The 22,849-nt window shown below is 40.7% G+C and overlaps 1 protein-coding gene across 1 annotated transcript; it reads left to right on the top strand.

Annotated features, from left to right (window-relative positions):
- Positions 1-1,305: 1,305 nt before the first annotated feature.
- ahctf1 (AT hook containing transcription factor 1) lies at positions 1,306-22,322 on the top strand. Its single transcript, XM_086175025.1, has 40 exons — positions 1,306-1,531; positions 4,071-4,197; positions 4,959-5,109; positions 5,312-5,414; positions 5,562-5,742; positions 5,935-6,142; positions 6,489-6,605; positions 6,792-6,876; positions 7,016-7,166; positions 7,384-7,516; positions 7,816-7,997; positions 8,197-8,258; positions 8,633-8,761; positions 8,987-9,077; positions 9,266-9,355; positions 9,764-9,904; positions 10,195-10,299; positions 10,385-10,481; positions 10,680-10,803; positions 11,102-11,158; positions 11,532-11,678; positions 11,807-11,997; positions 12,108-12,252; positions 12,503-12,634; positions 13,613-13,760; positions 13,920-14,070; positions 14,154-14,261; positions 14,764-14,908; positions 15,060-15,275; positions 15,451-16,120; positions 16,237-16,536; positions 16,651-16,756; positions 17,152-17,273; positions 17,377-17,663; positions 17,949-19,700; positions 19,921-20,188; positions 20,599-20,754; positions 20,830-20,918; positions 21,014-21,084; positions 21,262-22,322. Exons 2-40 carry the CDS (start codon positions 4,077-4,079, stop codon positions 21,455-21,457), a joined length of 7,728 nt encoding a protein of 2,575 aa, XP_086031151.1. The 5' UTR covers positions 1,306-1,531; positions 4,071-4,076; the 3' UTR covers positions 21,458-22,322.
- The last annotated feature ends 527 nt before the right edge of the window (positions 22,323-22,849 follow it).

The following is a 22,849-nucleotide window of genomic DNA, read 5'->3' as shown; positions in this document are numbered from 1 at the left end:
TTTTTTTGTTCAGAGCAGGGGAAAAGTAATAAAACATGAAAACCCCAATGATCATGACAGCTATTGCAGATTAAAGATTAAACATAGACTTTGGAAAAAACACAAGTAAAAAACAATTAAAAGAAATACAACATAAAAAACAAAGTTACCAGATCAATGCAATGGGCTGTGTATGACCACTGAACACAGGAAAACAGTATCACTGTCACGCAAGCTTGCATACGTTGATGGAAAGTCAGCCCTGACATAAATCCTGTGCGTTCATTATTTTCAATGTGTTGTCTTAAGATATGGTTAATTTGTATCCCCTTTATTTAATTAGAAAATTATTAAATGAATCTTGAGTAATGTTAAATTATTTTAAAACAATATACTCAAAAAGCCTGTGCTTTGCTAAACGAATAACTTAAAAATAATCAAAAAGAAGATCACTTACCTAAAAATATATGGTCAGAAAAATAAATATGTTTATGATCAATGGACATGTATAACTGCCCCCAGATTCCAGACATATCGGAGATATTTCAGTTTAAAGACTAGACGTCCTTAAAAAAAGAAAGTGTGATTCGCATCTTTTTGACCATCAAATGATGTCTCATACAACGGTAGAATTCTATGTAAAAGGACAATACACATCTGGATCACATTTCATTTGGAGCTCAGAATAAAACACTGACGAGTAAAATCAGTGTTTGGATGTAGGTTTTCACAAGTGAAATTATAGGTTTAATTTTCTGTTTCCCTCAGAAAAACAAAAAACATAAACCAGCTTCAGCATATATTCTAAAAGTATACATGAGAACATTTAAAGTTGTACAGGTTGCCAGGTTAAACTCGAAATGTAATCCTTACAAATTCTTGAATATATCAACATTAAAAGCTGTTTAATTTGAATCGAAAGTAAAACACAGAGCCATTTCCAGCAAGGTATAAATACATTATTCCAAATACCAAACCTTTCAGGAAAAATAAATGGTATCTGTGATTTGTGGACAGCAAATCTCCAGCATCTCTTTTTAAACTTGTGTCACAGAATAAATCGAATCAAAATCGAGCCATCGAAAAATATATTTGTAAAACATCACCTACCAAATGTGGAGGACACTTGCTGTATAGATCGTTGTCATTGAGAAGGGGGGGGAAGTGTAGAACTCTGCACATATTTGATGTTTATGTAATGCTATGGATTTATTCAAAGTAAGAAGAACGAAAATGCCAGAGTGGTTTAAACCGCATAAGCGCCCAACCCGAGGGGGGCGATAGTGCGCGATTGCCGCGTCTCCAACTGTAAAAATTGACGACCGCGATGAAGAAGCGATCGGCTCACTTTGGAAATGGCGCTTAGAGTTGCCGAAGCCTGAAGTCTAATAGAATTCTTGTAGCTTCAGTTGTTGGAAACGCCACAGCTTGTGTAAATTGAAATTTGAAAAGGAGTGGATTATGACCGAGGAGGGAATCCTGGGATTGTTTTATTCGCCAAGGAAAACAATTTATCTGTGGCTCTGATAAAACCGTCAACATCCCCAGACAGGTAACGTTATAGCTAGCGGCACGTTGCATCACGTTTTCCAGCGTAGTTACAAGACAGCTAGCTTAACCAGGCTAGCTACTTTAAACTAGCCAATACTGTCCAATTCTCTAAACAGAACTAAAGTAAGTGCGAGGTGAGTTGACCAGTCCCACCGCGAAGCTATCAGCTCATTGCACAAGCTAGTGCTATGTTGCCAGTGAGACTTGGCGGTACAGTCCGTTTTACTCTGGTGCAGCTAACTGTTTCTGTAAGCTAAGGCTAGACCACTATATTGCCCCTTTCCTAGCTCGAACATCAAATGACCCGACTCACAATCTAAAATATAATTACATTTTGATAAGACAGTGCCACTGGCACGATTACATTTGTTTGTCAGTCCTGCTTATGTGTCACGGACAAACGTTTAGTGGTCTGTTGTTTCAAACATCACGTTTGTCGTAAACTCATCCATCCGACTTTTCTTCCAAACATTTATTCAACCCTTTATCAACAGACAACTTAAACTTAAGCAAACGTTTAGTTGCATTGGAAGGTCCAACGTCAGTTTATGTATTGATTTAAAAATCCGGCTAACGTTTGCTCCTAGTCGTCCTTAGGTGTCTTCTTTTATATCCCAAGTATGACGTATTAATCCCATCATCATAAAATTACGTTTCATTTAGTTTAGCAAGTTTGCCTACATCTTTAACATGTTTATTTCAATTATTACCAGTATTATTATACCGTGTGACCTTGCAAGAGAACTTTGTTCGCTCTTTGTATCTTCAACGGCAGGGTGAGGTAGCGACCATCCCCTGGTTTGCACCAAACATTGTTATTCTGTCGTTATTCTGTTGCTACCGTGTCAGTCATGTTTTGCAAAGCAATGAATTCCAGTGTATTTGTCAGGAAGGCGTTGACTGCGTATACAATGTCAAACTAGCTCAGCCGCAAATTGAGGTAGCTGGTAGAAAATCTGATCCACATATGCTAACGAACGAACCAGCTCATTGACTTTAAAACACTTCTAATGTATTAACCTGGCCGTTTTTCACGTGTCTTAGAACTTCACAGGGAAGCTCTAGTTTCCACGCTTTTCTGAAAGGATTGCGTCGCCCAACTTCACCCGGCATATGTCACGCAACCTGTTTGTTTTGGCGAGATTGGTTGCTTACCTGTGGTACCGACTGTTTTACAATCGTGCGTTCTTCTTATTGCTTTGATAGCGTAAATCAGTTTTAAATGACTACCTTGTCTTGGCGACGATGGTTGAGATTTGTGTTCTTATATGTGCAAACTCATGACCTGGCATGTGTCGAGGTGGTGGCTCGCCTGTTGCGCGGGAGTTCGATCGATTATACCGTGTTTACAATTCCAGCCATAGAGGGCAGTGTTGGGTCTTAGGTTGACCTAAAATTTACAAGTGAAAATTCTGGAAAAGTGAATGCGATTTTGGAGATTTAATTTGTCCGCTCACTTTGCCACAAGTTTTGCAGAATGTTCACAAGTTAATGGGATAAGTATTAATCAGCCCCAATGCATGCAAAACAATGTAATGTCACATTCAGTAGTTGCATTAAATTGTGTCAGAGCTTACCTAATTTTAGAAATAAACAAGAAAAGGATTCCTTAGGTTTGAGTTCCTGATTTGAAATAACTATCAATGTTTGCTGAAAAACTAAGTGGATGAACTGATCAGTCATGGCTTAATGGTGACTTGAAATGTTAATGATAAAATTACCACCTAGTAATAATTTCTATTTCAACAGGTGTATACAGAAAACCTTAACGTTTAAGGTTTTCTGTATACTTTATCAAAGGCTTAAAGGCTCAATGCCTTTGCTAAACAAAAAAAACACTGTTGGAATATTTATCACCCGAATCAACCATAGGACGTGTATATCTCACATGATTTAACAGTTATGCATATATACTAAAAGGTGTCTGTAGAAAGAAGGGGATCAAAATATTGTGTTATCCTTTCTCTCCTGAGTACCACCCTAATCATTAGAATACTAAAAGATTGGTAATTTCATTTAACCAGAGTTCACTGTCAACCAGCAAAAAAAAAAAAAAAAACGTGTTACAGTACGTCATGTGTTGTTATTGATCAGGGAGGAGTTGCAGTTGTCACTCTGCTGACAGCACGTTTCCTGACAACTGGGTTTGCAACTGCGCTTTGAAAGAAAGAGCTCTTTTGTATTTTGAAATCCAGCTGAACAGTTCCGGCCTGAAGTTGATTTATTGAGTAAGAAAATGCTGGTGTTCCAAACAGTATTCAATTTTAAATGCCACTTATTCCTCAAGGGACAATTTGTAGCAAATCGTAGTTTATGCATGTGTCTTATTTTCAGAGATTTTTGAAAATAATGATGATAGGGAGGTATGAAACTAGATAGGGTGTTTTAAAGATTTTAGTGCCACTGGCCGGTGTGTATATTCATGAAAAAATACAATATTGTTTTATAGAATTTAAGAAATATTGTGTTGGAAACTTCTTGATAGGAGAATGGGGACCATCTTTTGGTGTCCTGGGTTTTTATGAATCTTGTTTTCACAGTGAACAATGCATGACCTGACTGCCCAAGTCACCAGCAGTCTGCTGCCCTTCCCAGCTGTGACTGTGGAGGCTCTGGGAGAAGATGAGATTACTCTAGATTCTGTGCTTCATGGAAGGTTCACTATTGGTGAGTTCAGTATGTCAGTCAGTATTCCTCATCATGTTTGCTGTTGTGATCAGAAACACGAGGTTTGACAAATGGCCACTGCCAATGTTTTGAGGCTGCCTGACAATCATGTGCAATTTCATGGTTTAGTGTTTAAGGTTAAAACCTTTCACTGAAATGAGCTGAATCTCTGTTGAATTGTCTAGTTCAGTTTTGTGAATGGAACTTGGAAAATGTTCCCCCTTTGTTTAAAAGAACCTGACTTGACGGGGAATAGAATAAATTTAGCGAATCAAGAAAGTTACTGTTCTGGCTTGTCATCTTTATTATTAAATGCTTTTGCCATATCCGATGATCGGCAAAGTACTCTGCCTCAGTCAAACAGACCAGAGCTAAGGAAGAGATGCAGCCCAAGATCATAACTGATAGTTTAAGTAGCAGTGTGGTGAAAATTCAGATTTTTGTCAAGCGACAGATCAACAGCAAGTATAGTTATCTCCAGATAATATATAGTAATTTGCAACTGGTCTGCTTGTTCTCCAGTAACAAAATGTGCTCGGGAAACACTAAAACCACACAGTCACAAGCTTGGAGATCTACAGTCTCTGGAACTACAGCTCAGCCTTCAAAATCTTTTAAACTCTTTGTCTCTGATCTCATTTTTGAGAACAGTCCTACATGTATAAACACAGAATTAGATTACTGCAAACTTCGGCAGACTTAATTGCGAGCCACAAAAATGTGGACATAATATGCCAAACTTTTCCCTTGTCTGGTTGAAGGTCGTGGTGGACTAGCTTGGCTTGCCTGTGGCCCCCATCTGGAGGTTGTTCATGCTGTGACAGGAGAACGTCTGTCTGCATACTGCTTCAGCAGTGGAGGAGAGCATCCACCCACTGTCCTCGCTGCAAGGGACTTCAGCTGGCTCAAGCGGTCAGGCTGTGGTTCTCTTTTCATCCTCAATTGTTAATGTTGCTTTGATTCATGTCATAATTCAGCACTTAATTCACAGATCAGTTATTTCACAGACTATGAATTGGTGTGATCCGATCATTAATGGAATGTCTTCCCATAATTTCCAACATAAAAAATGACAACACTTATGTTAACTCTGCTGATATTTCTCTATTACTAGGTCCGGATTGCTGGTTGGCTTGGAAGAAGCAGAGGGCAGTGTGCTTTGTCTATACGACCTGGGTCTGTCAAGGGTGGTTAAAGCTGTAGTTATACCTGGCAGGGTGAGTTGCACATCACATAGTGCCATAACTCACAAAATAACACTGCCAAGCTATAAACAAGAAGGAAGTATCCCACACGAGGTATTGAGTGAAATTTGTCTGTCTTTCTCTTTCTCCTCGCTCCTTTCTTGAACTATTTACTTCTAGATCACAGCCATTGAGCCATTAGTGAGTTATGGCGGCGCAAGCATCTCCACCCAGCATCTCCACCAGAGTCTCCGCTGGTTCTTTGGTATTGCTGCTGTGGTGACTGATATCGGTCACGTTCTGCTAGTTGATCTCTGTCTGGACAACCTGTCCTGTAGCCAAAGTGAACTAGAGGCTTCAGGTGAGGAGCTCTTGTGGAAAAGTATTCGATTTTTTTTTTCCTATATCTTCCATTGAATGATAAACCTAAGGGACATGTATGTGATTCTTGTGCTACATTTCCCCTGTTTCAGTCAAACCAACAATATCTTATCATATCTGGCATATTATTTTCTAAAATGGGTCTCTTTTTGCATTACTTCTCTCACGGCAGATTTGCAAGTGGTTACCAAATCTCCGGCAGAGATTCCCAGGTTGCGAGAAGTCAGTAGCAAAGAAGGCAGGCATCTTTGTCTTCAGCTAAATGGGCCCACGGGGGTCAGAGTCACTGCTCTGCAGTACATCCCCAGAACCAACCAGCTGGCTGTGGGATTCTCAGATGGCTGTTTACAACTTTGGAACATGAAAGCTCTGAAAAAAGAGTGAGTCTTTCTGATTTCCTTCATTTCCTCTGCATGATGCACAAATGAAAGGTAGATAAAACTAATGACCCTGCATTTTCCATTGGTAGAAAGGGCAGTGTAAGTAGGCCACTTGCTTCAAAATGTAATCTTTTTATGCCTCATCGATTTGGTGTGTGCCGTATCAGCTTCGATGTTATTAACGTCTACACTGAGGGCCGGTTCGGACCTGTTCGTTCTCAGTCTTTTCATACCCAAACATGTTACTTCAAGATTGACTTATTATAGTTTCTTTTCAAATTGGCAGTAATAATAAACTACTTTTGTTATACAGTCACTTTTTATCCCAATTATTTGCCATGTGTAGGTATCACTCCCTGTTAGAGGGTGGGAGGGTGCCTGTGCATGCCTTCACCTTCCAGGAGCCAGAAAATGACCCCAGGAATTGCTGCTACCTCTGGGCTGTCCAGTCTTCTCAAGACCTGTAAGTCTGATATGCAACTTAGTTTCATATTTTTTCTTTTAAGTTAAGTGTTTGAGAGAGTTCAACAAAATAAATTCATAGAACCCAAGTACTGTAACATGCAGTATGTGGGTGTGTTTTTTTTTTTTTTTTTTTTTCCATCACATATTCTAACGTATCCTCTCTCTCCTTTTCACTCCCACACAGTGAAGGAGATATGGTCAGCCTCCGCCTGCTCCAGCTGGCCTTCAGTGAACGGAAGTCTCTTGCCTCAGGGAAGATCCTCTATGAGGTGTGCTGTGCATTTCAGATTTAAACAATAAATTCTCCTCAGACTCTTATAAGTGAATCCATTAACATGCCAGTCCAGTGTCAGATATTTTCCTCTCACTGTCATTGCTTCATTATCCTCCCTTTTTTCCACCACACAGGGTCTAGAGTATTGTGAGGAACGTTACAGTCAGGAGTTAAGTGGGGCAGCTTTCCCTCTCAGGACCCAGGCCACTAACACTCGACTGCTGAGTTGCCAGACCATCGAGAAGTTCCGACCCCATCCAGACAGGGATGACAGCATGAGTGAAGGTTTGACTGCCACCTCAGACACTGCCTTTGTTAAACAGGAGCATGATTGAAACACTTTCGTAATTTACACCATGAATAATCTATTCACCAATACATTGTTAAATTGATATATTGTTGATGTTTTTTTTTTTAACTACAATCATGTAATGCCTGTTTCAGGGTTTCATCTGAAGCAGTTATTGATTGTATTTTCACACAAACGTCTTCTGGTTTTTAGCTACATCTCCAGACACCAGTGTGTCCATCTTCATCTGGCAAGTCAAGGCTTACGGTCAGGGAACTCCATCCTCCTACATCGGGATTTTTGACATCAACCGCTGGTACCATGCACAAATGCCTGACTCCTTAAGGTACAGTAAAAGCAGGCTTTTACCAGTTTTTAGAATTTCTTGTTTGTCCTTCCCCTTAAAGTTTTTGTGTATGGGAATGAGGAGTACTGCAAAATATGAATTGACAAAGTGAACAATATGAAGGGAAGAACAAAGGGAACAATATGAGCTCCACTGTGATTATTGTTAATTTGACTTTTATTTGTGCGTTGAATGCTGTGAATAAATTCATGGTTTTCATTTGTTGTACTTCATAACTGTTTATTGTAATAGTTTCTGAGTTTAGGCTACAATTTAATAGTACTGGTGTGCTCTGACAGATTGGGGGAGTCCCTGCACAACTGTCCCTACCTTGCCATTTGGTATCTGGATCCTGTGATGGAGATGGTTTCTCCGCACGTGCTTCTGGATGTGGTGGTGCATGATCGCACTCTGAGCAGGGGCCTGCCTCTCACTTGTCCCCCACCAGAACAGTACTTTAACCCCACCACTTACAACTTCGGTAAGCGTTGATTCTTATTTAGAAATCTGTTTCTGTGATTATGTGCAGTCCTGTTTCTTTTCCTGCATGTCACCCTTAAAAGTCAAGTATGTTGAATAGGTTTCAAGTAGGGCTGCTCAAATAAGCATCAAAATAGAAGTGTGACAAAGTGCAATGTTTATTCACACACACACACAAAATGCATTTATTTATTTTTAAGATGCTGCCTGTTTGTTCGACTGTGGAATTGTACATGCAACTTGCTCGGGATACCAGAAAGAGGCAAGTTACTTTTGATTTATTTAATCTGAAACTCTCAGTTATAGGACAATTATTCAGAATGGAACTTTAAGAAGTGAATTCAAGAAGACCTCCAACAGATCAGAGCCCTCCACTCCTTTATCGTATGCTTTCCTACCACTGAATAAAAAAAGACCAGGGGAGTAGCAGAGTTCAGGTGGTAAAGTGTCTGTCTATGTAGCTGTAGTAAGATATTAATCCCCAAATACTGCCTGTCATTGTATGAATATGTATTATGAATCAATAAAACACAGCTATGTTTTTTTTGTACAGATACAGGTGAAAATATGATGTAAATACTTTTTGTCAAAATGATAAGTCATTTGTTCTAATCACAATTCAATTCCTAAAACCAGACCCTGAGCTTTTTGAAGAAAGCTGCTCCATGTTCCAGTGATGTCATCGCCTCAAGTTACTCACGTTGCCTCATGTCTGGCCTGCTCTCATCTCGCCTGGCAGAAACCCACACTTCTAGCCTTTCTCAGGTGAATTAATGTTTTTGGAGGCAAATTTTATATACTTTTTTAACCAGCAGTTTTCCACAAATGTTGCATACTGCATTTAAGTTTGACCTTCAAAAACATCAGTCTGTCAGTGCAGTTTTGTATTAATCTTTTTTTAGTGACAAACATTTCAGTTAATTTGATTTTAATGCCCATTTTAATTAATCAATTTTTGTAATGAAAACCGTTTCACTTTTTTACCTGCAGGAGGAGCAGCTTGATGCCATCTTGTCCACAGCAGTTGAGACCAGCTCCCTGGGACTAATTACTGGCTGTATCAAGCAGTGGACTACAGAGGGTGAATGACTAGAGAATTGTTTCCTGACTTGTCGTTTCTTGTATATTATGATCATTCCAGCAATTATATTATATTTTTGTTTCCATAGTGTTTCTATCTATGAGCTAACACCTCAATAATCTATCTTGTGTGTCCTGACATTCTGACTTACCGATATATATTTTTTAAATTCTTTTCTTCATCCATAGAACAACCAGGCTCAGCACTAAACCTGCGTTACATCCTGAATTGGGCCTGGAACAAAGTAGTCCAGACAAAGGAGGAGCTGGATGGTATCTGTATGTGTGATTGTTTTTTTTTGTTTTGTTTTTTTTTTATACGTACTTTGGCTGTGAGTTTCCAACTATTGAAATGGTCACAGACTGTAAAGCATTTTTGGATAATTCAGAAGTTGGTGTTGCCATGATCCAAAAAAATATGAATTACATTGATTTTTCAAAAGCTTTTTCACAAGATCAGTAAAGACCAGTAAGACAATGCACTAAAACCTATGAAACAGATAAGATTAGACTTGTTAGCTTAACTTTTAATGAAGTGATGAATGCAAAGCTTGTGATGATGAATTCAAAAAAAGCACACAGCTTGTTCTCTTTACCTGTCTTTAGTCATCTAATTCCAAATGGCTGCTCCACTAAAACAACACCTTAAAGTAGTGGTTCTGTTCTCCTTTGTGCATTTTGTTATAGGTTCCCCGCTGTTTGATAGCTCCTCCAACTTTATAGACCCTCAAACCATGCAGCTGCTTCAGCACAGCCAGAGGCTGCTGGGAAACCTCAGCACCATTTTTCACTGTCTGCTCAGTGAAGCTCAAGAGCTCACCCACCAAGGTATATGGCAAGGAAATCAGTTTGTGCCTACTACATGTTCATTATAGTCACATACAAACTGTATTTAATCACAGAGAAACTCTTTCTACACGGATTCATATTATTCAATGGATAACGATATTGAAGTGTGATGAATCACAACTTAAACGAGATCTTTGAACTTATTGCCAAAGTTTGGGTATTAATGACAGTTCACTAATAAAGGACTCAAATTACCAAGAATTTATGTGGTTGTTGTTTGAAGCTGTTCGATATTATTGATAAACTGTGGTTTTGTTTTACATTTGCAGGCCTGGTTGGTCTAATAAACAAGAACTTGGTGTCCAGTTTAATTTCCAAGTACGCTCAAGTCGTCCTCTGGTTCTGTCGCATAGGCCTGCTGCCTGAGGGATCAGGTAAAGTGCCGATGAAACAAATAATCTGAATGAATAGAGTTGTATTCTGTATTAATAACCCATAACTTGCATTCATATGTACCAGATGATGACGCTGCCCAGTTCTCCAGGCCTTTCTACACACATTCAGTCATCAGCAACTATTATACTATACGAAGAGAGGAGCTTAACAGGCTAGCCAAGTGAGTAGCCTTTATTACCTATGTAGTTAAGCAGGCGCAGAAGCTGAGCAACAATTTGGCAATTACTAAACATTTTCCCTTGAGCTTAGAATACCTTGTTTGTATAACAGTAAACAAGTGATCAGTTGTTTTTGGAAGCATGTTGTTGAACTTGAGAATTATAGTGCGATTCAGATGATTTCATGCTGATTGCAATAGGGGCAAGTGGTGTGCAGACTGCCTGATGATTGATGGCCTGGTAAGACACTGTGGTGAGCGCTTGACCAACCTATGGAAAAGGGATGAAGGTGGGACAGGACAATACCCTCCACCAACATTACATGTAAGCAATATCGACACTTAATATTTTAATCTAATCATAATCTTCACATTCATTGTGCTGTTTCGGTTTAAATGCTTAAATTATTGGTGTGTCAAAGTGGTGCAGATCTGGTTATAAAGGGGGAATGAATTAAGGCATGTCCTAAATAAACACGATGGAATGCTAGATTGTTCATTTGGGGTAGACCTTTTCTTTTAATTTACTTTTTTCTTTGTTTCTGCCGCTTTTCAAGATAGCAGGCTAAGTAAGAGCCTGCATCTGATATCCAGATACTGATTATACATCTCTTCATCTGCAGGCCTTGTTGGATATCTATCTCCTGGAAGACGTTGATGAAGCTGCTAAACATGCCATTGTATCCTAAACCAAAAAACCTTTTTCAGGACATATCCGTTACTGCATGTTGTCTTAAGACTTAAAGTCCAACAGTTCTTCATCAACTATTTGTCATTGCTACTTAAAGTTTGTGTTTAATGTAACGACTGGGCAAGATATTTATAGTAAATATTGTCTATGTGTGATTTCTTAACTCCAATTTTTCTCTATTTTCATACGAATAGATTTGTACACTATTATTCAACTGTGCAACAAGTTAAATTTTCTTTCAGTTGATCACCTCAAAGAATTTCGATTGACTTATTTTAGAAATTTGCCTAACAGCCAAACTTCCCCATGTGTAACTTAAATTGAACTTACAACGTGTATGATCCTTGACCTGGTGTTCGCAGGTTATTTACCTTTTGCTGGATGTTATGTACTCCTTCCCCAATAAAGAGGGAGCATCAGTGGAGTCTTTCCCTACAGCGTTTTCTATCCCTATGGGGCTTGTCAAACTAGTGCAAGGCCTCTGGCTCCTGGACCATCACGACCATCAGGTTCACACACTTATTATCACATTAACTGTACAAAGGATTCATTCAAATTTTAAAGTGCAAATTTGAATAGTTTTACAATTTTACTACCACCCAATCTCCTTTTAATTCTCTGTTTTCTTCCTGACCAGAGTTCATTTGAGCTGCTCCTGCATCCCGCAGCTTCACATTGTCAGTTTAAGTGGCAACATGAGCGCGTCTTGCAAGCACTGATGTGCCAGGGCCAACACACAGTGGCACTACGATACTTCCATCTGACAAAGCCCCCAATTTCCTCCACCTGCCAGGCCAAACTGTTTCTCTCAGTACTTCTACATAACCGGTATGTAAAAATTTAGAAGATTGCAAACCCCTGTATGAAATGAATGTTTGGGGAAATAGCAAGACCTCAGTTGCTTATACTTCAATAATCAAGCAATGTGGATCCTCCAGGTGTCTTACAGAGGCATGGGCTTTACTTCGGAAACATTCGAATCATCTCAACATCAGTGAACTGCTGACCTTCATGTATGAGAGCTGTCAGGAATTGGGCCTCATCAAAGAGCTGCTCAAGCTGCCCCTCGGCCTCACAGAACAGGTAAGAGAAGGATGGAATAATGCATAGTAGGTAGATAAAAGGTCCTAATTCCTGGTCCTGTTTAAGGTTCTATAACTCAAGCAGTTATGGCTCATTGTCTTCAATGATTAAGTCTATCTATTTTATCTGTAGAGGCCTATCAATATTTAATGTTGCCATATCCCCAACCACTTAATATGTAGAAAGACGCTAAGGCAATGTTGACTTGATCACAGTGTGATATTGTCTTTCCTTTGTCTTTGTATCACAGGAAGGCTTGGAGAAGTTTCTCCAAGGCACTGGGGGTCTCCACAACAGGGAGTTACTGATGGTTCATTACCTTCAACAAGCCAATTACATACCAGCCCTCCAGCTCAACAATAGCCTTAAAATGAACCTTGTGGTATGTCTGACTGTCAAGTGCAACCGCTAAACAATGTATGGTCGTCTATCTGGTCACTAACATTTTTGATGCAGATTAATGACACATTACTTGTCATCCATTCATGATCTTGCACAAAAAAGAGAAAATCAAAGTGACTGAGTAATTGGACATCAGTTTTGGTCCTGAGACACTTTCAGAGTTTGACTACAACCCATAATAAGTCAGATGTACCCTCAGCATTAAAGCACATATTTTCATCATCAAGCTTTGTTATTGAGCCAGAGAAGAGAGTCTCATACATCTTGAATTGCTACTGCTGTCTTACGTTTATGACAAGAACAATCTTACATCATTGTATTCCATTTTTCCACTCCCCTGTCTTCTGCAGTCTCCTACATTTTTTTATAACTGTACATATTTGAGAAATTGCTGTTGCGTCACCAAATATTTAAGATTTCATCAGAATGTTTCCCCACACTCGACTTCCTCTGCATAATTACATAATAGAAAACCATAGCTCTCATTGTATTCTTAGAGTAGCAGATTGTCTCACGGACAAGATTCAAAAACAGAGGATTCATGTTGATGGTGTCACTTTGATACAACTTTACTAATAAACTAAATAATAGTATTTTGCTGCAAATATTGTCACCGTGGTATCTTGTAGTTATGTGAAAAGACTGAAAAATAATTTATTTATATCTTGTACTAGCCCATAGTGGTACTCACTGAATTGGTCTTGGTCTAGTTGTGACTCAGGCCTGAGATCCAAGTTTCAATAAGATGCATATTTCTTCTTTCTGGTCAATATTTTTCATCGCTTATCATTTATTAAGGAAAACAGTAATTATTTTGCAAACATTCTATATCACATTTACATATGTTTTTTTTGCTTTTCATTGATTGGGGTAAGCAGTAAGAGCTTCAAAAATTTTCAAATAGTAATCTCTCCCTCTGTTACTCAATTATCATAAGCTTTTCCTTCCTTATTTTTAGAATGAGCGAGATCCAAAGCTGAAAGAACGATCAAACACCAGGAACTTGATATTGGAGCAATATGGCAAGGTTTTGCCCAGAGTCCAGAGGAAGCTGGCAATGGAGAGAGCAAAACCTTATCAACATCCTTACAATACCCATCGTGAAGGTAAAGAGAGGTTGAATAATAAGGGAGGGGGAAAAAAATTGATGAAGTCATATATTCTTGGTCTCTTTTCTATAGTCTTAAGATAACCGCTGTGCATAATCAACTTGTGTCGCACGGACAAGTCATTCTTTTAAAACGCACCCTCTTGCCTTGATCCAGTTACTCGGCCACAGCCCCTGTCAACTATCATCAAGCGTTCTGCCAGCGAGAGGGTGATGTCCAGGGCGGGCTTCATCAACAATGTTCTAACCAAGATTGAAGAGGTTTGGTTAGGCAAAGGAAACACACCAGAGTCCTCCCCTGCCAAGAGGTGATAACTTACCCACTATGAATCTCAGGAGTAATCTTTTTTTTGTGATTCTTTTCTAATCTTTGCTATGTCGTGTCTCCTAGTCAAAGGGTGGCTGAAATTCGGAGTCCTGTTTGCAGGCCTTCCTCCCAACCCCAACTTGATCCATTCCTGGGAACTCCAATCACCATGACCTCCAGACGGAAATCAAGGTACGGGCCTTTAATCCTCTTTTGCAATTAGATCGATCACCATAAAGACTTAAAACTTTAAACACGCAGAATCATATATTTGTATTTTAGATTCTTCAAAGAAGCCACCTTCTGCTTTGATGCATACTCTTTGTTTTCTCTCAATCTTCTTCATGAGATCGCCACCTGGAATGGTTCTTGATTAAAAGATGTGCCTCCCCGTAGTCTGTGACCCCAGGTGTTGGTTTAGATGACCTACCATCCACAATCAGCTAAACTTAGCCCAACTGATAGGGTTCAAGATTAAGAGTGAAGGCTGAGTAGTAGCCAACAAGTGCTTTGTGTTGTTTAACTCTTTCAAATCATTTGGAAAAATCTCTCATGAGGTGATTACCTCATGAAGATTGATAGAGGGTGCAAAGTTGTCATCAAAACAAAAGATGGCTACCTTGAAGAATCTAAGATATAAAACAATCTGGTTTGTTTACATATGATAATTAATCAATCCTCAAATTTGGCACAGGCTGTTAGACTTGGTGGTTCATCCCTCCAGTCAGACCCCTCGGCCTTTAGTCAGTCCTCCTCGACCTCCCAGCTCTTGGGTTTCTCCAAAAAGCATGAGTAAGGCCCCAGAACTCAGCCTGCTGCAAACCCCACAGGTTGTCAAGGTGAGCATAAGTTTTGAATGACTCCTGCAAGTACATATTTTGGTCACTTTTCAAGGGAATGTCTTGGTTGTGTATACCCATTTTATGTAAATGTATCTTGTGATATATGACCACGTTCTTAATTAAATTCTCCTGTGATTGCCTCTGTCAGCGAGCTCGTGCCCTGGCAACCTCTGGCCCTGTGTTCTCAGCCTTCACCCCTCAGTCTATCCTGCGCAACAGCCTCAGGCCCACACCTGTGGCTACTCCGTCTGCATCACCAGGTCGCTCTATCACCCCTCCACTCCGCTGCAAAGAGAGTAGGATCACCTTTATCGAAGCGTCAGCAAGTCCTGAAATAGAAAAAGGCATTCACTGGACCAATGGGGTAAGACAAAGGAAATGGGCCTCCACATGGGTCAGTCCGTCGATCCCTCGGTCGCCCTCGTTGTACTCCAAATACCTAAATCATGCAATATTATTAGTGTTGCAATTTTCCTTGTCATGTATGATTCATTTTTAGTAATATAATTTATCTTACATGGGCTTATTCTCCACTGCAGATGGCAGCAGACAGTGAGATCAGTTTACTAACTAGAGGTCCCCTGCTATCCAAGGCAACTTGCAAGACCTGGTCTTCAGAACAGCCTGAAGACAAAGAAGTAGATGAGGAACAGTCTCATGTTAAGTTCCTGCCCACTGAAGGAACCTCACCACTGCCGAGAGGCTCTGAGGGTGATGCTTCCTCAATCCATGAAGTTGCAGAAGAAACTAGACCATCAGACTGTTTGCCAGCACAACTTAACCTTTGCCTTGACACCAGTCAGGTATCCGTTCGATCAACAGACACCACCCTGGAGTACTTCGATGCACCTTTGTCAGGGGAGCCGGATGAAAAGGAGGGTCTTTCAGAGAGCGAAGATGAAATTGTTGTAGTAAATCTCGTGCCCTCAACCGAAAAAGAAGAGCAAAAGCAAGACTCTGGATCCACTGAGGAAATGCCACTCCTGACATCAGAAAATCCAGAGAGGAAAGAGCCGGACCTGAAGGAGGAAGAAACCTTTGAGGATATGATGGCGATTGGTGAAGACCAGAAGGACACCACTGAGAAAGAAATTCAAATCGAAAAAGAAGATGAACATGATGTTGACTCAAGTAATGAGCAAGAGGAGTCAGAGAGCAAAACAGAAGATGCAAATATTGTTCAAGAAGAGATATCTGATAAAGATCAAGGTAATTCAATAGCAGAATTCTAATCCACTTTTTTTTTCCATTATCCCATCATTTATTACCAAGCAGATTAATATTCTTTCAACTCATTTTTTCCATTGCTGCTTGTTTGTCGCTAGGATGTAACCAGGTAGTTGCTAGTAAGGACTCCCACCCGGAAGCAGAGCCATCTCAGGAGCAGCCACCAAGTGATATTGAACAGGACGTCCGCCCAGAGTTCAGTGAAACCACAGAAATCACTGAAAATGCTGTCTTCTCTGAAATCACAGAAATCACTGAAACCACAAAATTCACTGAAAACACAGTGTTCACTGAGACCACAGAGATCACTGAGACCACAATGTTCACTGAGCAGCTGAAACCCTCTGGAGCAGCCGAACCAACAGACGTCCCAGTAGATATTCTGGAACAATCTGCAGGTCCATCCCTAAATCACAGTATAAACAAGACTTTTCTCAATCCATACTTTGTCATTTAATGATGACTGCTGTAATTCTAACGTGGTAATGATTAGTTTGTTGTTGTCCATTTAGATTTGACAGACTTTGTACAGCACCATCTGTTTGGTAGTGATTTGTCTCCACCTCTCACACGTTCTGGAATCCACAACCTTTCCCAGACTACGGATTCCTGCAACATGTATGTACACTGTTCAATTTGTTCTCAAAGTATCCCTTACTGGAATAATTTTTTTCCCCTCAAGAAAATAAAGATATCTTTAACATTTATCTGGATACTAGTTAACCACAACAGTTACAGATACTTGTAGCAAACACTGAAGGCCAGGGCAGATTTGTAGTCAGCAGATCACAGGTTTAGCAGTCTGGCTATTTGAGGCCAAATGATTGCTAAGAACACTTACAGCAGAATAAATTCTATTACAGAAGTCAAAGGGAGAAAAGTTAAATGCAGAAATAAACTTTTCTAAATCTGCAGTAAAGAAATGTTCTGAATTTAGTACAGTGAAGAAGTTGCTCAAAATATGGAGTTTTCGAACAACTTATTTTAACATTTTATTGACTGTTTTCTCTCAGCGAACCACAAGGGAAGGCTGAAGAGGACGAGCAAGCTGCTCATGAAGCACCACCTGTGTTCTCCAGCCAAAAATCCACCATCTCTGTGACCTCCTCTGAGCCGACTGGCACAGACTCCCACTGTGAGGAAGAAAAAGGCTAATTGACTTTCGTGTGTCAACCATTTCACCGCTGTTTGCTCACCAACTAACTTTCTGCCCGTTGTTTTTCTTTTTACCGTACTAGCTGTTGTGAGCGTCAACGACAGTGAAGAGCTTTCTAGCCCTATGTCTGAGGAAGAGGAGGAGGAGTCAGATCAAGCGGACGATGATGATGAGGAGGGGGAGGAAGAGGAAGAGGAAGAAGAAGAAGAGGAGGAGGAGGAAGAGGAAGAAGAGGACTCTGGTAGTGAAGTGGAGATTATCAATGAGGTCCAGGGTAACGGGAGCCTCCAACCCAGTTCAATTTTTGTGTCACAAGAACATGACCACTTCCTGCCAACTTTGTCAGAGCGAGAAGATGCAGAGTTCAAGGTATATAGCCACTTATTATTAATGTGCTATAAATATGCTGGTAGTAAAGTAAAATAAAAATAGTAAATAAACTCTGTAAAATAGTTAAAGTAAATAAACTCAGTACAGTGTTCCAAACTATGAACATTGACAATAAAGATACTTTGTTGTACTAAGAAGCTCAAATGAAAATCTTAAATCTTAGAAATTATTTTTTTGTTTGTTTTTTAATGTGTGCATGAAATTTTAAGACCTATTTGTGTTTTCAAAGCCCTTAAGAGACATCTCTATATTTATTCTGTTCAGGTGGTAGATGAAGAAATGGAAGGGGAAGTGGTGATGGTGCGCCTCGGCGAAGATGGAGAAGAGGGGGGAGCAGAGGAAGATGAAGGTCAGGGGTCTTCTTATGTGGAGTTGAAACCTTCCACCACTCTCCTGGTGCCCCTGGAGCTTGTGGAGGGACAACAGGACATGATTGAAAGAGTCCAACTAGGACTTCCTGAGTTTCACCCCGTTGTTGGGCCAGAGGAGCAGAGATGCAAATCCCAATGTGATTTCTCTCTCATGCTGGACATGGAAGAAGACAGCCATAAAGAGGAAGAGGTCTTTGCCCTGGAAAATGATCTGCCTTCCCCCAAACCTGCCATTGACTCTCTAACGGTGGACGGTAGTGATGAAATTATGGCTGAACCAGAAGTTATTGTTCTGGGCCCAGATGACCATGATGCTTGCCAACCTGTAGAGGACTCCCAAGGCCAGAGGGAAAACATGGAAGCCTTGGCTGAAACTGAAACAAATGCACTGACAGACCTTGAACTCCAAATTAAACACCAGAACGGCACAGACACAGATCAAGTGGTGGAAAACACGATGGAGCAGACAGATGCCAAGTTACAGTTGTCTGAGAATCCCAAATTGGAAACTCTGTCAGACACTGTGATAACCCCAGCTGAACAACAGCCTGAAGAGTTGGACGTCAGGGAAAGCGAAGAGAATCCGGCAGAGGAAGATCTTCCAGTAGAGGTGATGGAGGAGGAGGAAGAGGTAAAACAAACATCCGTGGAGAACCAGAACGAGCCTATTTTAGTGGAGCAGACTGCCCTCAGTGCAGAAATGGTGAGCTCTTTAGAAGAGCAGCAGGGGGATTGTGGTACCGCAGCCCAAACAGAAGAAGAAAACAACGAAGAAATGAGTGAACCTCAGGAACCCAGCAGGATCCAAGATGGCATTCAGGAAGATGACCCCGCACAGCAGGTTTTGAAAACTAATAGCCACCTGGAGAATCGGCAAGTGCCGGAGACTCCATCTTCTCAGCGCAAGGAGAAAGTTCCCTTCACACCAACACGGAAGAGTTCTAGAGTGAGGAGAACGGTTACCTTCTTCGCTCCACAGCCAGAGGGGCCGCAGGGGGATGGAGGATCGGAGAAGACGGAGGCAAACTCATCAGTTCCTGTGTCACCAAGTCGTACGCCGAGGGGGGGTAAACCGAACAAATACACCAAACTTCAAGCCAGCCCATCAAGAAGAAGCACCCGCCTGGCTCAGCCTGATCCCCAGAACGATCAGGATCACAGCGATGAAAGGACTGAACGCGCCGAAGCCAGGAGTCACGATGTAGTTTCAGGTATCGCCACTGATACTGCTTCTCACAGCATTGCTTCAGTGAGGACAAGGCAGAGGAAACAGAGCAGTGTTGAGGAGGAACCTGAGGCCACAAAGAGTGAAGTCGATGAGCAGGTTGAGGATAAAAAGCTCGCTCGCCGAACACCCTCCAAGACTCCCACACGCAAGACCGCTGAAATAACCACTCCGAGGAGATCCAGCCGACGAATACAGAACAGCAGGGAAGCCATGCAAACCACTTTAGAGGTCTTACCTGAAGACAAAGAGCAGGAGGAATTGCCTGCTCCTGCCGTCAAATCTAGCGCCACAAAAGCAAAGAAGATGCTTTTTGAGACGCCATCTACTGAGGAGGAAGAGGAAAAAGCAGCGCAAGATTCAAGGCCCAGCAGGACGACTCGTCGGTCCAAACAGACTACCGTGGATTTTATTCCTCAAGTAAGTTCCTGTTTTGTTTGTTCGCTATTTCAGATACATTTAAAACATCTCATTCGGCATGACCTGATTTTCAGCGAATAAAAAAGGTGGTGATACTCTTTTCGTTCAATGAGCTTTGCGGTTAGTTTCAGAAATGATATTTTCATTTTTGCCAATGATTGATAACATGACAATAGTTCCACGCCATCCATTGGTCACTACTTCTATCTTGCTTTCCCAGGAGAACGTGGTCCTGTCGCCCCCGAAGTTCATGAGGAAGACGAGAAAAGAGGTTAAAGCTGAGAGCATCAAAGCAAGCCGAGATGTGCTCGAGTCAAAACCCAACAGCGTCGCCGGCGAAATTAACACCAGGCGTCCAGCCAGAAGCAAACTCTGGGACCACCCTGAGGAAGACCTGGTCCTGCTGGATTCACCTCTGGAAGTGGATTCTGAAACTCCTGTAGCAGATGCCCTCATCAAGAGGCTACAGGATGAAGAAAAGCAGGAAGGTGGGTCGGCCTTTTAAAGGATGGGATAAAGTTCTTTTATGTCACATGGATACTGAGAGCATACCAGAGGTCTTCACCATGGAACAGACCACGTCTGAGATGTATTTTACAGTATAGTATCTGTAGTTTTCTCCTTGGTCACACTGATATTCTATCCTATTGGCCAAGACATCCAGGTAGAAGGGTCTTGTGAAATGATTGGTGCAGCAAAAAATGTATATAATTATTGGCAAGAGCTGTTACCATGCACTGTATTTTTCAACTCTCCACCATGACAACCGTCTTTCTCTATCTTTCCCGGTGACTGAATAACTTCCAAAATGTTGAGGTTTTGCTCTTAACATTTTCAACGGTTACTGAGATTTCTGTCACAGAATAATCCAACCGTAATAACAGTTTGAACTTCACAGGAGATGTGGTTGTCAGGATGGCCAGAAGCAGCAAGGGAAGTACAAAGCTGTCTGAGGAAAATGCAAAAGACAGCCTGGTCCTAGAACCAGAGGATGACGCATCCAATCCAGGCGAGCACTCGTACATCTACTCCCCCTCACGAAGGCGAACAAGAGGTGGGTCCCGTGTCCTTTCAGTTCGGGTATCTCTTCACCCGCCAAGCTCTCAACTTCATGTTGTCTGGTTTTCAGCCAGTAGAGCCAAGCTTCCCGATGCGACCGAAGAGGTTTGCCTGCCGACAACACGCGAAAAAACAAAAGTCGGCCCTGCTGCTACTCAGGTTCATTTCCACTCACTCAGAATATTTTTCTAAAACTAAAATTGTTAAGCCATCTATAAAGATATGTAAAGAATCAATAATGCCTATCATTCTAGGATGATATCGCTTCACAAGAAGAAAGTGCGGAGGTTTCTAAAGCCAGAAAATCTGCCAAACGAACAACCAAGTGAGTCTTTTTCTCCTGTAAGGCTATCAGGAATTTTATTATTAATGACAACTTACTCGCCAATCAGCAGCCATTAAAATAAGTGCCAAGTGAAGAAATGGAATCCCTTTAAGGATGTGATGTCCTGGTCCGGAAAAGTCACTTTTCTTTTTTTAAACCAATTATTCTCACTTTCAGGTCCAAAGGTGTTCAGGAGGTACCTCCCATCGCAGAGGTGGATACGCTCTCCCCTCTGCCCAGCTCAGCTGAACCTCGTCCGCGAGCACAGAAGAGGAAGGAACCCGAGGTCCCCGCGTACGGCATGAATCTGCGACGCAAACGCATTATGGAGAACATTTTCTTAAAGCCTGTCACGCGGAGAAAGAAACTATAAGGAGGTTGGTCAGTGATGGGGGGGAGAAAAAAAAAAAGGAGCCACCCACAGACCTGATTTTATCAAGTAAACAAACACCCAAAATCATGACGGTTGTTCCTCCTCAACCGCCTCACAGTGCTACAGCCTCCTGTCTGAAGGGATAATCCTCCCCGACTACAAATCCAAACGAACACTGATGTGAAACTATATTTTTTTGAGGAGAAAACACTGGTGGAGAGCATTGTGAGAGGACTTAATTTGGGAGTTTAAACTAATGTATATTTTATTTGTGGCTGTTTATGTTTTCAATGCTTGTAATAGTCTGCTTAATTCTCTGGATGCAGAATGGCACAAGGGAAAGCAATCAACATTGGTTTTTAGATGCTCCGTTAATAAAACCAGAGATATAACTAAACCTGCCTCTGATAAAGAGGCTTAATTTACATTCTTAATTTTTTTTTGGGGGGGGGTTACTTTTAAGATTTTGAGGCCTGCTGTTTTTTCTATTTAAGAAGAAGAGCAACCAACTGAGTAGAGATGAAACGTTTCTACAGATTTGCAGATTTGTATATACTCTTTTGCTATGTTCCAAATAAAGTTGATAAATATATCCCAATCCAAAATGTTCCATTTGAGGTTTTAGTGTCAAATGAGTTTTATATTTGTCAGACTGTCTATGTTCTGGTCTTAATTCGATTTAAGTAATCTCCTGGGAAAGAGAATGATCTGTGTTGTGGGGCTTTGGATTTTTTAAAACTTGCTTTGGCAAATGATGATAAATTAATTCTGACCCCCTCCTCACAGATAGGCTATTTTCTGACTGATGTATGTAGAATGTCATATTTTTGATGACTGCCCTTTGATAAATATGCTAAAGCTTAAATACTGCTGTGGTGTGCTTTTGTCCTTTTTTTTTTTTTTTTTACTTAATTGAATCATTTTGATGTTTATGTGGACTGAATTAGGCTGGCCCTTTCAATGCTGCAGACTTATCCAGTGTGACACAATGCATTTTTAACAAATCAGGTGAAAAGTAATCAGGTATGATACACACAGATGTGAAAATTGATTTATTTTTTTAATGTAGTTGAAAAATGTATACGTTTGTTTGATTAAACTAACAGACCTGGGATGATCAGAAATTAATGCATTTCTATGTACCTCAGTAATTGATCAATCACACTTAACTAAATCAGAAAACCTGAAACACTGTCAAATTGTCTTGCTGGAAGTGAATTTCATAAACAGATCACCAAGTCAGACTCAAAATAGCAAAATAGAATTTGATGAGCAAAAAACAGAAAAAGACATTGGATAGATATTGGAGATCAGATAAACCCCATTTATCATGTCAAATAAAATCAATAGGCTGCAAATCATCAGAAAGGCTTTGGTCCCTTTTGATTTGAG

This window comes from Fistularia commersonii, chromosome 27 (genome assembly GCF_037954325.1).
Source record: "Fistularia commersonii isolate RoL2024-O1a breed Wild chromosome 27, RoL_Fcom_v1.0, whole genome shotgun sequence".
Lineage (NCBI taxonomy): Eukaryota > Metazoa > Chordata > Actinopteri > Syngnathiformes > Fistulariidae > Fistularia > Fistularia commersonii.
This window is presented reverse-complemented; position numbering and strand designations above follow the sequence as displayed.